The sequence below is a fragment of the Danio rerio genome, chromosome 10, assembly GCF_052040795.2.
Source record: "Danio rerio strain M-AB ecotype USA chromosome 10, GRCz13ab, whole genome shotgun sequence".
NCBI classification, from domain to species: Eukaryota; Metazoa; Chordata; class Actinopteri; order Cypriniformes; family Danionidae; genus Danio; species Danio rerio.
Window position 1 is genome coordinate 23886868 of NC_141030.1, and position 18215 is coordinate 23905082.

General features: G+C 36.2%; 1 protein-coding gene and 1 long non-coding RNA gene across 3 annotated transcripts; both read right to left on the reverse strand.

Moving 5' to 3' along the window:
- Positions 1-341: 341 nt before the first annotated feature.
- On the reverse strand, positions 342-6289 carry sfrp1b (secreted frizzled-related protein 1b). 2 transcript variants are annotated; one of them, XR_015500581.1, is made up of 3 exons: positions 5678-6289; positions 1789-4004; positions 342-1389 (listed from the first exon to the last, which is right to left on the reverse strand). XR_015500581.1 is itself a non-coding variant. In NM_001083571.1 (3 exon segments), coding segments are annotated over 3 exon segments (903 nt in total). In that variant the 5' UTR covers positions 6174-6273; the 3' UTR covers positions 342-801.
- Positions 6290-12903: 6614 nt separating this feature from the next.
- Positions 12904-14448, reverse strand: LOC147842046 (uncharacterized). The gene is made up of 2 exons (XR_015501097.1): positions 14399-14448; positions 12904-13706 (listed from the first exon to the last, which is right to left on the reverse strand). It is a non-coding gene; the product is annotated as an uncharacterized LOC147842046 (long non-coding RNA).
- Positions 14449-18215: the final 3767 nt, after the last annotated feature.

Below are 18215 nucleotides of genomic sequence, written 5' to 3' on the forward strand. Positions count from 1 at the left end.
ATGTTTTTTTATGACAAGAGTATCTCCAGCAGAAAAGATATCCAAAGATGCCATTTAAAATTGTAAAGAAATCTGTGTTTTTGAAACTAATGAAGACAGCAGAAGTCAATGAGTCATGTGAATGATTTAGCCTGACATGTTTCTCAAAATAAAATATATTGTGTTCAAAGCGGTGAAAAAGTTTTATTTTTACCCAGACATTTGAAAATAACTTATTTTAGAGCAGTAATTACATCACCGTCAAACCATGATATTTTATCCAAGGTCATCATATCGTCAGAATCTTATACCAGCTCATGCCTATGTTCAACATCTAATAAAGACACCAGAGCAGTCAGATCTATTAAAAATACATTCTGTTTTAATGTTGACTGATTACAGTGCATTGTGCAAGTCCACAGGCATGCTATAGGACACATTTCACTGCGAGAATAATTGTGATTTGCATCCTATGCGAGACAAAATGTACTGTTAAGGTTGTCACTTTATTATCTAAGGTATTGTGCATTATGTATTGTACTGAATAGAAGAATAACTGACAGCTGTGATGAATATTACAATATAAACATTTTAAACAGATTGCACCGATAGATATTAATCCAACAAGATAAATCAAAAGGCGAAAGCAGAACTCATAATGATGATTGATTAGAAAAACATCTTGAGATTGAACTAAATAAGACTTGTCTGCACTTTTTTCACCATTTGTTTGTGAAACAAGCTCTTTTGAAACTAGATTGTGGCATGTAACATAAAAAGTAATATCATGTTATGATTGTAAGATTCGTTTCCAAGTGATTATTATTTAAACACGTGATCATAAGACGGACATTTATGGTTTTTGAGTTTTTTAATGGTCTTCTTAAAATCTTTGCTAGAATTGTCCCACTTGTGAATGCCTGTCAAGACATACTGTTTCCCCACACTTCGACCCATGATTAGATAGTGGTTCTCTAAGTTTTCCAGCTGTTGGCATGGACAATGTGCTCCACTTTTCAGGTAAAGCACAAGCTTCTTCAGATCCTGCTTTTTCATACTTCCAGCCCTCACCAGTTTTCTCCTTTTCTGCAGAATGACTTTTCGGTCCAAGTTGTCTATTTTAACCTCTTTGATCTTCGTCTTGATTGCTGCAAAAAGAAAAAAAAATGTTGATTTTAGATTTTCACAAGTCATTAAAGTTCACGAGTTTAAATGAGACAATTTCATGGCACACCGAAGAAATCCTGAATAAACATTTAAAAGAGTTATGCAACGTCTGAAACAGTTACGCAAGGTAAAACCTTTATTTAAAAGCGAAATCCTTCAAGTATTGAAGGAAAACGCAAATATTTGAAGTATTTTTGCTTAAGGTCATTGTTGTATTTCTTCGCCATGGAGATGCTTAGCACTCTCAAGAGAGAAATTTTGATTTAGGCTGAGCAAATGCAGACAGTAATATCAGAAATCCTTTTTTTTAAGCAACAATATTATTGGAAACAAATGTTTGAAGCAAAAAAAATCTGGACCAGTACAGAATCACAATGATGGGAATCAGTTGTTCGGGTTTTGTTCTCTTGAAATCATTAAGCTTTGGCCAATAAACGAAGCATTTTGAAATCACTTGCGTTAGTAGCAGTGTACTGAACAGTGCTTGGAATGAGATTTGCTTATGATTGTAAAAGATCTTTGCCAAAAGCCTTCAGATCTAAAGTGTGTTTCGATGTGTTTCAGACAGATCTGCATAATAGTCTAAGACCTCGTTTTCAAAACTGTTTTGAACCCAAATGCCTTTCATTCTGTGCTTAGCACTTGGCTGTTTTTCATCATTGGTTTTCACATTTAAGCCAAGAACTCACTCTAGTTTATGTCTTTCAGATGCTATTCTGTGCTAATTGTGCAAAGCTGGATCATGGCGCAATGTGTTGTATTGCAATATCATTCCGTGTGTGTGAATACATTTCTTGGGTCGGAATCAAATTCAAAATCCAACCAAGATCAGGATCAATTGCACAATTCCTCAAAAACGTACTTATTATTACTGCTAAATAGGCCTTATTATCGATCCCTGAGGCACACCTGGCAATTCAAACATTGCAAACACATAATAAGGTTAACAGTGTCTGATTGAAGTTCTAGTTCTCTATGACTTCATCATTCAGTGATCTGCACAATGTTCCTATTCCATGAAGAGTGTGAAATTTGACCAAATACTTGACATGGTGTACTTTAATAAACATTATGATCTGCTATAATGTGAAAACCATACACTGGTGTGATTGTGGAAAATTATTTTAAAAAGACCATTACAAGTTCAATTTCCATCACTATCCATCCTAAAGTTCTTTAATATGCTGATTTCATATGGTTACATTTACCAAATAATGATTATGTTTTCGTTTTAGGATGAGATCAGGTAGAAATATCCAATGGAAAAAGTTAACTACACGTTTTCATTTTCACATTTTACAGTGTAGGGATGCATAGTTTGAGACACAGTCATTCTATAATGGCTAGTAAAAGTCTTTGTTGGGTTAGTCCTTGATAGCTTGCCATAAAAATAAAAGGTCCCGTGAAATTCTTGCCAGAGGCGAGCTTCCTGTCTTTGACAACATCTCAGACCCTGAAAAAAAGTAAGCTGCTGGATTCAGCCCACATCATGGGTTGCTAAAAACTGCATTAGCAATGGAAGAAGTAGATCTGCTTTGTATAAATCCGTAATTTCTCCACTTGCGGTTGAAATCTAATAATCCCCTGTCATATATGTTAGTCTACGAAAAAAAAGACATGAAATATGCATATACAAAAAGAAAAAAAAGATTGACGTAGTGTTGCAATTGAAAACAAAATAATGGGAAGGGAGCAACAAAAAAGAGCAGTGCAGTGGTAAACAATACACACAACACTAAGTGTTTATCAGTTGTGTGAACACACATGCTGTTGTGTTTAAGCAACTCTACACCGTTCCTATTGTCTCAAGAGAGAAATTTTGATTTAGGCTGAGCAAATGCAGACAGTAATATCAGAAATCCTTTTTTTTAAGCAACAATATTATTGGAAACAAATGTTTGAAGCAAAAAAAATCTGGACCAGTACAGAATCACAATGATGGGAATCAGTTGTTCGGGTTTTGTTCTCTTGAAATCATTAAGCTTTGGCCAATAAACGAAGCATTTTGAAATCACTTGCGTTAGTAGCAGTGTACTGAACAGTGCTTGGAATGAGATTTGCTTATGATTGTAAAAGATCTTTGCCAAAAGCCTTCAGATCTAAAGTGTGTTTCGATGTGTTTCAGACAGATCTGCATAATAGTCTAAGACCTCGTTTTCAAAACTGTTTTGAACCCAAATGCCTTTCATTCTGTGGTGAGTTTCAACCAAAAGATTAGCATTTTTATATTAGTCAGGGAAAAACAACTGAGTAACACGTTTAGTAACAATCCATACTATAAGTACTGGCTTATTACCTGCCTATTAATAAATTAATAACTGTTTCTTAGTACTTATGAAGTATGATCTTATTTTACATTCCTAATCCCACCCAATACATAAATCCAACAACTGTCTTACTAAGTATTAATAAATAGAAAATTAGTTGGCAGCGGTGTGAATTGTACAATAAAATAATTTGTTTTCCAATACTGCTTTCAGTCTTTTCAGTAAAGGCTACTTTTTACTTTAAATTTTACTTCAGTTGTGTTTCAGAGACAATCGTTTATTCTCTTCACCTTCTTACTGACTATATCGTACTTCTTAGTTGTTAAGCAACTTCTTACTGACAATATCCTTTTTAATGTTAATTCATCTTTAATTTATTTATTAAAGCTTTTTAAATATGATATATTTAGATGCAGTCTGAACTATTTTTGTTTGGTGTTTCAAAGTTAATACAATATTATTACACTAATAATAACTTTAATGCATCAATTAATATCAGTGTCTCTTTACCAAATTCACTGGCACACATCTGATCCAGAATCAAATCTGTTTTCATCTCATTTTCACATGCTGGACAAACAGATGAGCCACCTGCAGAAGAAGAAAAAAGAGGAAAGATTCAATCCAAATGTCCTGCCACAGGGGATGAATGCAATAATGATTGTTCATTAGCTTGTTAGCAATTCTTCACAATATTACTTACATAATTTATATAATATATTCATATACAGTTTGTATATATAGTAAAATAGTTTAAATATTTATCAAATCATGTCCGGTAAAAAGGCACTTTTTTCTTCCATTTAAACTCTTACAATAATATACAGTTTGCAAATTGATTACTCCATGTTTAGGACTTTGACACCACTTTAAAATATCTTATGCAAAATACTGACATCAGTAACCTTGTCATTCATGCATCACAAACAGATTTTAGCACACAATTAGCATTATAAAACCATACACTACAGAACAATAGTGTTGACGCCTGCTGATTACTAATAATAATAGTAAGGAAATTTAAAACAATTTATTAAACAAAGATGCATTTAAATGAGAATTGTAAATTAACTCAATTAAAACTATATTATATTTTACAGATAAGATTGACACTGTTTACTATAATGATTGTCTACAACACTCTGGGCTCCCCTACAGGGGTTCTTTGCAAACAACTAGAATCAGAATCAGTAAAAGCTTTATTTCCAGGAATGTTTACACATAAGAAGACTTTGTTTTCATGGCAGAGGTTTCCACAGTGCAACACAATGACAGCGACAGTTAACAGAATTACTAGAATAAAAGCAGTTTTAAATTTTTTATGAACCATTTTAAGGTCAAAATGATTAGCCCCTTTAAGCTATTTATTTTTTCGACTGTCTGTAAAACAAACCATCTTTATAAAATTGCTTGCCTAATGACCCTAACCTGTCTAGTTAACCTAATAACCTAGCTAAGCATTTAAATGTCACTTTACGGTGTATAGAAATGTCTTGAAAAATATTTAGGGAAATATTATTTACTGTCATCATGGCAAAGATAAAACAAATCCGTTATTAGAAATGAGTTATTAAGAAATTAAGTTTAGAAATGTGTTGAAAAAAAAATGTTCTCCGTTAAACAGAAATTGGGGAAAAATAAACAGTGGGCTTATAATTCAGGGGGCTAATAATTCTGACTTCAACTATATACAATTTGAAAAGTGTATGTACAGAATATTATATATACAATTTTGTATGTAAAGCTATATTATGTGGAAATTGTTGTTAAATGTTAAATATGTGTGTTGTTAAAATAAATATGTATAGTTTGTTTGACAATTTTTATCAATAATTCATAAGATGGACAGAGAAAAAGCATAAAAAAATGTAAAAATGAATCCTGAAATGAATGAAAAGATCTAGCATTTTATTGAGATAAACATGTTGTTAGTATTAAATAATTAAACAATAATATAACAAAAATATTAACAAATGAAATTTATGTACAAAATATTATTAAATGAGATTCAAATAAATCATTTAAATCATTTAAATTTTTGATTTAAATAAATAAATACTTAATAATAATAAAAACCTGATTAAAATGTTAAAGTCTTAAAGTTTTTTATGTAAAGTAGCTAAATAAAATTACATAAAGTAAATACATAAATACAATAGCCTATTTAGAAACAGCGTAACTTAACAGAAAAATTCTATGTTTAATATACAGGATTAAAAAGCAGAATAACGAGAAATTCAATACAAATACACACATAAACTCACCTGCGATTAAGTCTGTTTCATTACTCTTGGTGGCGTTCGATGAAATGCAAACCTCGCCCAAAGGAAACTTATCACATCTGAGCATTTCTGGCCAGGGAAAGCCAAACGCCTGCATGATGGGGGCACAACTGTCCCGGACAGCCTCGCAGAACCAGCGGCACGGGTATAGGGGTCTGTCGAGGCACACTGGGGCGAAGAGCGAGCAGAGCAGGACCTGTGTGCCCTTGTGACAGGCTTTGTGCACCAGCGGAACCCAGCTGACCGCCTGCTGCTTCACCTCCGCGATGGTCTCATGGTCCAGTAGATTGGGGAGCATCATCCTCCCGTAGCCAACGTTAAAACACAGTCTCAGGTCCTCGGGAATGTCCACACACGGCGGGTGTTTGTCGGAACTGTCCGGTGGCCAGATGTAGTCCTCATCCTCCAAGGCATTGAGCAGCGGCAGACAAAGAAACGGAACGATGGAGATCCACAGCTTCAGGGCAAGGTTCTTCATGGCACAAGGACGAAAATACTGTACCGAACAGTTATATCCACATGCGTCGCTGTGTTAAGAGCTCTGTTTGCATTAGTACGCTACCGCGCGCACTCGTCCTCGGTCTCTTCAGTTTTGATAAGAGTGTTGGGCGCGCGCTGCTTTTCGGTGCGCGTCGCGAGAGTTAATGAACGCGTTTCAAAGAAACAACCAATAGTAATGCAACCGGCTTGGCTTAACGATAGGATTGCTCAATGCTCTTGAATGACAAATTACCTTTTTTATGCAACGCGAAACTGAATCTATTAGTTAACCCTTTTGCGCCTGTTTGGTGACAAGTTTGTGCTGTGCGCATGAAAAACAGACTTAAACATTTCTGTCTAATGATGCTGATGATCAAGTCACGAACGAATCACTCATTTTGGGTCAAAAGGGTCGTAAAAGCATGAAGGGTCGGGTTTGTCATATTTACAATGCATTGTAAATTTTGATTTCTGTGGTTTCTTAAATAAATACAGAAGAAACGTTGCAAAAGAAACAAATCTACTAAATTATTAAGCAGGCATTTAACAGAAATAATGTACAGTGTAGAATATAAAGTCAGGGTGCAGTGGAAAAACAATAATAGCCTACTGTGTATGACTCCCATGAGCTTGGACGACTGCATACATCCATCTCTGCAAAGACTCTAATAACTTATGAATAAAGTCATCTGGTATGAAAAAAAATCATTTTTGCAGGACTCCCAGAGTTCATCGGGATTCTTTTAAATCATTTTCAATGTTTCCTCCTTCATCTTACCCAGACATGCTTAACAATGTTCATATCTGGTGACTGAACAATCCTGGAGCATCTTGACCTTCTTTGCTTGCAGGAACTTTGATGTGAAGGCAGAAGTATGAGAAGGAGCGCTATCCTGCTGAAGAATTTGCCCGCTCCTGTGGTTTGTAATGTAATGTACAGCACAAATGGCTTGATTCCTCGAGCTGTTGATGTTGCCATCCACTCTGCAGATCTCTCTCACGCCCCCACACATAATGTAACCCCAAACCATGATTTTTTTCTTCACCAAACTTGACTGATTTTTGCGAGAACTTTAGGTCCATACAGGTTCTAATAGCTCTTCTGCAGTATTTGTGATTATGGAGGTGTAGTTTAACAGATGGTTCATCTGAAAAGTCTATACCTTCTGTCACTTTTCCAAATGATCAACTAAAAGTCAAGTTATTATTGCTTGCTCTTACAACTGGAATTGACGACAATACTTTTGTCAGGTAGAGTATATGTTTAGATTGTGTACTTTTTAGAAATTTGCAAAAATGAGAGGAGGGTAAAACAAAATAAACTATACAATTTTACAATTCAATTAAAAACAGAAAAAAATATTTTAAAACAAGCATAAATGAACTAACTCTAGAATTATTAAAGATAATAGGCTCACACTTTATTTTATTGCTATTAACAGTGGTGTAAAGTAACTAATTACAAATACTCACATTACTGTAATTAAAAAAAAAAAAATATATATATATATATATATATATATATATATATATATATATATATATATATATATATATATATATATATATATAGTTTATTTAATAGTTTATTTAATTGTTTGAACTTGTGGTTCATAAAGATGTCTAGTTCATCATTTATGAAGCTGCCAATAGTATCTTTACCTCTGCCGTTTCTTCTGGAATCTACCACTGGCACTTGTGTAAGTCCCAATAGATATATCATTAGTTTAGGGTATATCTAATAGGCAGCATTTGGTCTAATTAATCTATTAATTGTTCTAGAGCAAAAAAGTTGCTGCTGAGGATTTAATTTGCTATTAAAAAATGGTCAGTGTTTTACTGATGCTGATTTCAGTGCAGGTTCTGCCAGCGATGAGAGAATGTCTTTATGAGTGAGTCAGTATATTCATTCATTCATTCATTCATTTTCTTTTCGGCTTAGTCCCTTTATTAATCCGGGGTCACCACAGCGGAATGAACCGCCTACCTATCCAGAATGTTTTTATGCAGCGGATGCCCTTCCAACCGCAACCCATTTCTGGGAAACATCCACACACACTCATTGTCACTCATACACTACGGACAATTCGGCCTCCCCAATTCACCTGTACTGTATGTCTTTGGACTGTGGGGAAAACCCACGCAAACACAGGGAGAACATGCAAACTCCACACAGAAACGCCAACTGACCCAGCCGAGGCTTCAACCCATTACCTTCTTTATGTGAGGCGACAGCACTACCTACTGTGCCACTGCATCGCCTGAGTCTGTATATAGGACTTTTTAATTGAACAAACTCAATCTAGGTGTACAAAGACTTTTTTTTTTACTTTCAACACAACCTAGGTACAGTCAACAAATGCACTGAGCAAATGCCCATGTTGAAAGGATGCAACTTTTTACTAATATTGAGCCATATCACACTATTTGTGAAATTTTGCTAGCATATATCATCAAAATACAATAATTGCATCATAAAAAGGAGCTTTTATCTGGTCAGTTTGAAAATTAACCATTGATCTGCATGCATAAATCAGAAAACAAAACAAACATAAAAGCTCAGAGTAGATGAAATCCTTTCAAGAGTCTTTCAGCAAACAGAAATTGGTAAAAATAGTAAAACTGACATCCGTACAGCTGCATTTGTTAAAGAGTTTGGGTTGCAGAGCCCTTGTGTAACAGACTAATAAAATGTAAGTGAAAATGGCTGTATACATGGACTGTGTCGGTGGTGCATCTGTAAAATGTCTGATCCAATTCTATAAAAGTTCCACAGGCTGATTTATAACAGTGTTTGTCAAGTCGGTCAAAGCAATCCGGATGGCTCCTCTGCAACAAAGACACATTACAAAGAATTTATAATGAAGCATCTGCAACTTTTGGCTGCCTTTCTGGAACTGGGATGCAGATGCTTGTGATGATGAGACTTCCTGTGCTGCTTCAAGTTGCTTTTTAACACTGATCTGAGAGCAGATTTTATGCACATACTAACAACAATACAAATGTCAACATGGGCCTTTCCTCTCTCACGTTGCTGCAGCTGTACTGGCTTTCATAACCACACACATACAGCAGAATCCTTTCACAATGCTCTTAATGAAGTGACAGTTGAATGAAAACAGACATGCTATCACGGGATGCTGAACTAGTCATCGCTTAAGATGTTTTAATTTCACAGAAATATAGCTGTCATTGGGATGTGTTTACTTGCAAATGTTCTGCCTGAACTCCAGATCTTTGGTGGTATCAGTATTTCTCCAGTCGGACCACCTGTCTCGTGAATCTGGTTCAAGGATAAATGAGAGTCATTCAGAGATTTATGAACGTCTCCAGTCATGACTTGGCTGGAATCTGATATTCTCCTGATATTTTGCACAGCACTACTAGTTAAACATATTTTCAGATCCCCTGGCATGGTGAAATATAAATACAGTTCCAGAACACTGTAAAGAAACCTTTGCTGGAGGTGAGATGCTGTGGAGTATTTGATTTAAGCTTACTACATTTTGGGCTTGCTTGGTTGTCTGTATGGACTTTAGACAAAGCTTTGCTCATAATTCTGAATATTATGGATTTTTTGCGTTTTACATTTGTTATATGTTTAACTTTCAATTCATTTCATTTTCTTGTCAGCTTACTCCCTTTATTAATTTGGGGTCGCCACAGCGGAATGAACAGCCAACTTATCCAGCAAGATTTTTTTTTTTATGCAGCGGATGCCCTTACAGCCACAACCCATCTCTGGGAAACATCCACACATACGTTCACACACTACGGACAATTTAGCCTACCCAATTCACCTGTACCGCATGTCTTTGGACTGTGGGGGAAACTGGAGCACCTGGAGGAAACCCACGCAAACGCAGGGAGAACATGCAAACTCCACACAGAAACGCCAACTGAACCGAGATTCGAACCAGCAACCTTCTTGCTGTGAGGCAACAGCACTACCTACTGCGCCACTGCCTCGCCCCTTGTGTTTAACTTATGTTTTAAAAAATATTGTGTGTCATATCACATCATGACTGTTGCAAAATTATAATAGTGTGTCACAGATATATTAAACAGGGACTAAACAAATTTCCATGCTCATTTTTAATTCATGGCCATGATACACAGTAATAATTCTGAATGTCATGGGCAGGGCTCTATAGATATCACTCAGGGAACAGTGCAGTCACTTCTTACTTTCTAAATGAATCAAATATTATAAATCATTTGAATAATTGATTTTGTGAATGACTCTTTGATTTAAAAGGGTGCATGCTGCCCTTCACCTCCCAGAGGATGTAGTGTCATATTTATTTATCCATGACAGTCAAAAGTACAAAAACACCACACTAAAGCAAATTGAAGATATCATATGTTTGGCAGTAATGCACAACTTCACAGTTCAATTTTTAAATATAAATTAAATTAAGTATTTATTTATTTTTTATTTTTTTATTTATTCTTATGCAATACGTTTTCATTCATTTATTCATTTTCTTTTGGCGTAGTCCCTTTATTAATCAGGGGTCGCCACAGCGGAATAAACTGCCAACTTATCCAGCATATGTTTTACACAGCGGATGGCCTTCCAGCTGCAACCCAACACCAGGAAACACCCATACACTCTCACATTCACACAAATACACTACAGCCAATTAACCTTTTTCAAATCACCTATAGCGCATGTCTTTGGACTGTGGGGGAAACCGGAGCACCCTTAGGAAATGCACGCAAACACGAGGAGAACATGCAAACTTCACACAGAAACGCCAATTGACCCATGCTGGGGCTTGAACCAGCGACCTTGCTGTGAGGCGATCGTGCTACCGACTGCCCCACCATGCTGCCTAGTTTTAATACAAACAAAAATATTTTTGTTAAAATGTTTTAAAATGTTACTAAATACTAAATATTTTCATCATTAAATATTAATAACAATTATAATAGTGTTACTGAAATTGACATTGTCACAGTTATTTACTGTATTACATTGATCGATATAATGTGCATTTAGATATTTGCGGCATTATAAAATTATAACTTAATTAAAACATTGTGACAGATTGAATAAAGGGACAGTTCTGGGTTAATTTTTATTTGTTGAACACAAAAGGAAACATTTTGAAGAATGCTGGAAAACGGAAGCCATTGCCTTCTAAGGACAAAAGCTATTGAAAATATCAAAATATATTTTGTGTTCAAAAGAAGAAAGGGTAACGCTTTCTTTTACAACCCGCAAAGTACCGCGTAAGTACAGTGAAATTACAGTGTACTTTTCTGTACGTACTGTGTAAGTATAATGAACGTATGTGTAGGTATAAGGGAACAAACCGTAATGCTTGGGTAAAAAGGGGGTAACAACCAGATGTTCATCACAAAAATGACCGCGTAAGTACAGTGAAATAACGGTGTACTTTTCTGTACCTATAGTGTAAGTATAAATAACGTTTACGTAAGTATAAGGGAACAAACTGTAATGCTCGGGTAATAAGGGGGTAGCAACCAGATATTCAGCATGAAAGGTACCGCGTAAGTACAGTGACATAACGTTGTACTTTTCTTTAAATTGCAAAAGAACAAACCATAATGTTTGCGTAAAAGGGGAGTAACAATAAGATATCCATCACGCAAAGAAGTATATTAAGTTTACAATGTACATTTCTTCAAGTATTGTATACATATAAAGAATTATGCAAGGATGGTGACAACCTATTGCTATCTGCAAATGTACTGTATATGCACCTGCGTGAGTACATTAGTACTCTTATTCAGTGCTTGTGTTTTATATGGGGTGTTTAATGAATAAAAGGTTTACAACCTGTGAAATTATGAACCCTATACTGTATGTATTTTAAATCTGCAATTCAATATAAAATATATTTCCATACACTACTTACCTTATGTTTACTCGTCGATCTCACCAAAGCCATCAATGTCTCCATAACTCACTATCAACAAATAACTTTGCATGACATAGGCCTACCGTCAGGGTTCAATGCAGATTAAAACAGGCTCGCATCTTTACTGCTGTTGCACAGGGGGGCTAACTGTTGCATTTCAGTAAATGTATAGCTGATGCTTTATAGAAAAATCTAGTAATTTGGTCTTCAATCAATAAAAACTGCTGCTGTAGTTTACTCTGTTCTTAGTGTTCAAGTATACACTAGTATGTTAAAGTTCAGCTTCTTCCCTCTTTGTTCCCTGTAGTTAAAGGGTAAATACAGTATTTGTTCCCTCCTTGTTCCCTGTACTTACAGGGTAAATACCACATTTGAGGGTTGTAAATTAAAGTGAAGCTTTGTTCCTCCCTTGTTACCTGTACTTACAGGGTAAATACCACATTTGAGGGTTGTAAATTAAAGTGAAGCTTTGTTCCTCTCTTGTTACCTCCTTGTTCCCTGTACTTACAGGGTAAATACCACATTTGAGGGTTGTAAATTAAAGTGAAGCTTTGTTCCTCTCTTGTTACCTCCTTGTTACCTGTACTTACAGGGTAAATACCACATTTGAGGGTTGTAAATTAAAGTGAAGCTTTGTTCCTCTCTTGTTACCTCCTTGTTACCTGTACTTACAGGGTAAATACCACATTTGAGGGTTGTAAATTAAAGTGAAGCTTTGTTCCTCTCTTGTTACCTGTAGTTAAAGGGTAAATACAACATTTGTTCCCCCCTTGTTCCCTTTAGTTTACAATGTAAAATCTTAAAGGCAGTGAAATAAATATACAAACACACAATATATTTCTTCTTTACTTTGTAACCTTTATTTTAATAAATAAGCATTTTAAAAGACTTCATATTAATCAAACATTGTCTTGTCTATCATTGCCTATACTCATTCATTTTCTCTTCGGCTTTGTCCTTTTGTTAATCTGGGGTCGCCACAGTGGAATAAACCACCATCTTATCCAGCATATGTTTTACGCAGTGGATGCCCTTCCAGCTGCAACCCATCTCTGGGAAACATCCATACACACTCACTCACACGCATTCACTACGGACAATTTAGTCTACCCAATTCACCTGTACCGCATGTCTTTGGACTGTGAGGGAAACTGGAGCACCCGGAGGAAACCCACGCGAACGCAGGGAGAACTCCATGCAGAAACCTTCTTGATGTGAGGAAACAGCACTACCTACTGTGCCACCGTGTTGCCACCCAGCTGCAACCCATCACTGGGAAACATCCATACATACTCATTCACACACATACACTACGGACAATTTTACCTTACCCAATGTCACCACATATTTTTGGACTTGTGGGAGCACCCGGAGGAAACCCACGCTAACATGGGGAGAACATGCAAACTCCACACAGAAATGCCAACTGACCCAGCCGAGGCTCGAACCAGCGACCTTCTTGCTGTGAGGCGATTGTGCTACCCACTGCGCCTGCCTATACTCAAACAGCAAAATAACACATTATTTCATTCCCCCTTTTTTTCTGGCATCTCTTGCTTGGCTTCCTCTTCTGCTCTTCTCAGCTTCCACTGAGGACTCTGATGGTGAGTGGCTGATGAAATCCCATGGGTCTTGCTGCTCTGCATTTATATAAAATATATAAACAGACAGAAAGGCTTTTAGTAAGCTATAGACATGTTTATTTTCCTGTTTAATGTGTGTGTAGTGGTTGTCCAACAATTTCACACACTAAACATTTACAGATACCATACAGACACTATACATTACTATCAAACAAAAGTACTATCATCAGATCATATGGGAGATTGTGATCATTTATAGTGATAATAATTAAAGCGCAGAGGGGAAAAGGCTTAAATAGTAGGCTACTGTGCTAAAGTCCTAGGCAAACCTTACTAGTAATTGGGGGGGGGGCTATTGATATATCAAACTGGCATGCTACAGAAAATATCAATTTACATTTCCAAACATTAATTTTGTCATTAACTTTGCTGTAATTAACGTATAAAGGGAGAAAATCGTCTGCACAGTCAGTATGACAACAGCCACAGAGATCTGACCTGCTCATCATCCAGTCTTTCTGGAATGACATGAAGAAACTAAATCCATAGGAACTTTGGCAACATTTCTAAGATGTGCAAAGTAAACGACAGTAAACATTGGTAAATTTTCGCTGCTGGCCGTTTAGATTCGGCCATGAACTAACGTTAATGTTACGCTAAAAACAAATGAAACAAAATAAATATAATCTGGTTAATGCACAATTTCTAATCGTAACAATAGCCTTATTTACTGACAACGATTTACTCACATGTGTTACATGGTGACAAGACGGAGCAATTCCAAACGTCCCAAAAGTCTGAGCAAAACCTCGTGGCGTGCTGCTGCAGTTTGATTCGGATCTTTAGAGGCTTCTTGATTCACAACTCGTTTGAATCAACGAATCAGTAGGCGCGTACCTGAAGTGATACAATATCGCGAGATGGATTCAAATGCACACGGAGCTGTCTGTTGTTCTCGCGATGTTTTGATGTCACACTGATCGGTTTGTTGAAGACGAATCGATTCAACTCTCCGTCCTCCATTACCAGAATTTCCTGTTCAAGGCAGTACAAGGAGGGCAGCGCGAGGTAAATAAAACAAGTATTTTTATGACGTTATGTACATAGAAGTGTTTGTTTAGGTTTTTGTTTATATCTGATGTTTGTACCTATTTTTAACAATTACACCCTTTTCACAACACTGTTATGACGCGTTTAACGATCATCAGGATCTAAAATCCTTGAGTTTTTTATATGATTTTTTTTTATAAAATAACATTTATTTGTATCTACGTATGCATTATATAATATGATTACAAGTGCGAGGTGTTTCAAACAGTGTCTATGGTCATGAGTAAATTAGAAGTTATTCTCTCTTCTTGCTGGCGTTATCAGTTTCACACTATATTTTTATTTTTCTAATTGTCGAGACAACACCATCGTAAAGTTTTCATTTTATTTGAGCAAAGAAGATTGTAAAAAAAATGTGTTGTACTTTCCCATTCACTGTGCTGAAATGTAAAAAGGGTCCATAACAGTACATCAACCATATTATGTTACCTTTCACTTTATTTAGGACTAATGATGGGTTAAGACATGTACTTTAATCAAAAACTAACCTTAGGGGTAGTTAACCCAAACGTTACATTTACTTACCATTTAATGAGTGACACAGAATTTAAATATGTACACTGAACTGCAAATAATCTTTACTTCAAAGTCTATACTGCCTGCACATATATTTAAGCCTTTTCCCCTCTGCGCTTTAATTATTATCACTATAAATGATCACAATCTCCCATATGATCTGATGATAGTACTTTTGTTTGATAGTAATGTATAGTGTCTGTATGGTATCTGTAAATGTTTAGTGTGTGAAATTGTTGGACAACCACTACACACACATTAAACAGGAAAATAAACATGTCTATAGCTTACTAAAAGCCTTTCTGTCTGTTTATATATTTTATATAAATGCAGAGCAGCAAGACCCATGGGATTTCATCAGCCACTCACCATCAGAGTCCTCAGTGGAAGCTGAGAAGAGCAGAAGAGGAAGCCAAGCAAGAGATGCCAGAAAAAAAGGGGGAATGAAATAATGTGTTATTTTGCTGTTTGAGTATAGGCAGGCGCAGTGGGTAGCACAATCGCCTCACAGCAAGAAGGTCGCTGGTTCGAGCCTCGGCTGGGTCAGTTGGCATTTCTGTGTGGAGTTTGCATGTTCTCCCCATGTTAGCGTGGGTTTCCTCCGGGTGCTCCCACAAGTCCAAAAATATGTGGTGACATTGGGTAAGGTAAAATTGTCCGTAGTGTATGTGTGTGAATGAGTATGTATGGATGTTTCCCAGTGATGGGTTGCAGCTGGGTGGCAACACGGTGGCACAGTAGGTAGTGCTGTTTCCTCACATCAAGAAGGTTTCTGCATGGAGTTCTCCCTGCGTTCGCGTGGGTTTCCTCCGGGTGCTCCGGTTTCCCTCACAGTCCAAAGACATGCGGTACAGGTGAATTGGGTAGACTAAATTGTCCGTAGTGAATGCGTGTGAGTGAGTGTGTATGGATGTTTCCCAGAGATGGGTTGCAGCTGGAAGGGCATCCACTGCGTAAAACATATGCTGGATAAGATGGTGGTTTATTCCACTGTGGCGACCCCAGATTAACAAAAGGACAAAGCCGAAGAGAAAATGAATGAGTATAGGCAATGATAGACAAGACAATGTTTGATTAATATGAAGTCTTTTAAAATGCTTATTTATTAAAATAAAGGTTACAAAGTAAAGAAGAAATATATTGTGTGTTTGTATATTTATTTCACTGCCTTTAAGATTTTACATTGTAAACTAAAGGGAACAAGGGGGGAACAAATGTTGTATTTACCCTTTAACTACAGGTAACAAGAGAGGAACAAAGCTTCACTTTAATTTACAACCCTCAAATGTGGTATTTACCCTGTAAGTACAGGTAACAAGGAGGTAACAAGAGAGGAACAAAGCTTCACTTTAATTTACAACCCTCAAATGTGGTATTTACCCTGTAAGTACAGGTAACAAGGAGGTAACAAGAGAGGAACAAAGCTTCACTTTAATTTACAACCCTCAAATGTGGTATTTACCCTGTAAGTACAGGGAACAAGGAGGTAACAAGAGAGGAACAAAGCTTCACTTTAATTTACAACCCTCAAATGTGGTATTTACCCTGTAAGTACAGGTAACAAGGGAGGAACAAAGCTTCACTTTAATTTACAACCCTCAAATGTGGTATTTACCCTGTAAGTACAGGGAACAAGGAGGGAACAAATACTGTATTTACCCTTTAACTACAGGGAACAAAGAGGGAAGAAGCTGAACTTTAACATACTAGTGTATACTTGAACACTAAGAACAGAGTAAACTACAGCAGCAGTTTTTATTGATTGAAGACCAAATTACTAGATTTTTCTATAAAGCATCAGCTATACATTTACTGAAATGCAACAGTTAGCCCCCCTGTGCAACAGCAGTAAAGATGCGAGCCTGTTTTAATCTGCATTGAACCCTGACGGTAGGCCTATGTCATGCAAAGTTATTTGTTGATAGTGAGTTATGGAGACATTGATGGCTTTGGTGAGATCGACGAGTAAACATAAGGTAAGTAGTGTATGGAAATATATTTTATATTGAATTGCAGATTTAAAATACATACAGTATACAATAAGGGTTCATAATTTCACAGGTTGTAAACCTTTTATTCATTAAACACCCCATATAAAACCCAAGCACTGAATAAGAGTACTAATGTACTCACGCAGGTGCATATACAGTACATTTGCAGATAGCAATAGGTTGTCACCATCCTTGCATAATTCTTTATATGTATACAATACTTGAAGAAATGTACATCGTAAACTTAATATACTTCTTTGCGTGATGGATATCTTATTGTTACTCCCCTTTTACGCAAACATTATGGTTTGTTCTTTTGCAATTTAAAGAAAAGTACAACGTTATGTCACTGTACTTACGCGGTACCTTTCATGCTGAATATCTGGTTGTTATCCCCTTATTACCCGAGCATTAAAGTTTGTTCCCTTATACTTACGTAAACGTTATTTATACTTACACTATAGGTACAGAAAAGTACACCGTTATTTCACTGTACTTACGCGGTCATTTTCGTGATGAACATCTGGTTGTTACCCCCTTTTTACCCAAGCATTACGGTTTGTTCCCTCATACCTACACATACGTTCATTATACTTACACAGTACGTACAGAAAAGTACACTGTAATTTCACTGTACTTACGCGGTACTTTGCGGGTTGTAAAAGAAAGCGTTACCGAAGAAAGCAACCCAACCAAGTTTGAAATAAGCAGAGAGAGTGAACGAAGACACAATTAAATTTTTTTGTGAGAACTACCCTTTTAAAGCTGGAGTATGTGAATTGTTTTTTTCAAAATATGCAACACATTTCAATCTTACTATGGTGAAACTATATTATAATTACTATATTCATTCATTTTTCTTCAGCTTAGTCTGTTTAGTCACAGCGAATGAATGAACTGCCAAATTATACAGCATATGTTTTACGCAGCAGATGCCCTTCCAGTTGCA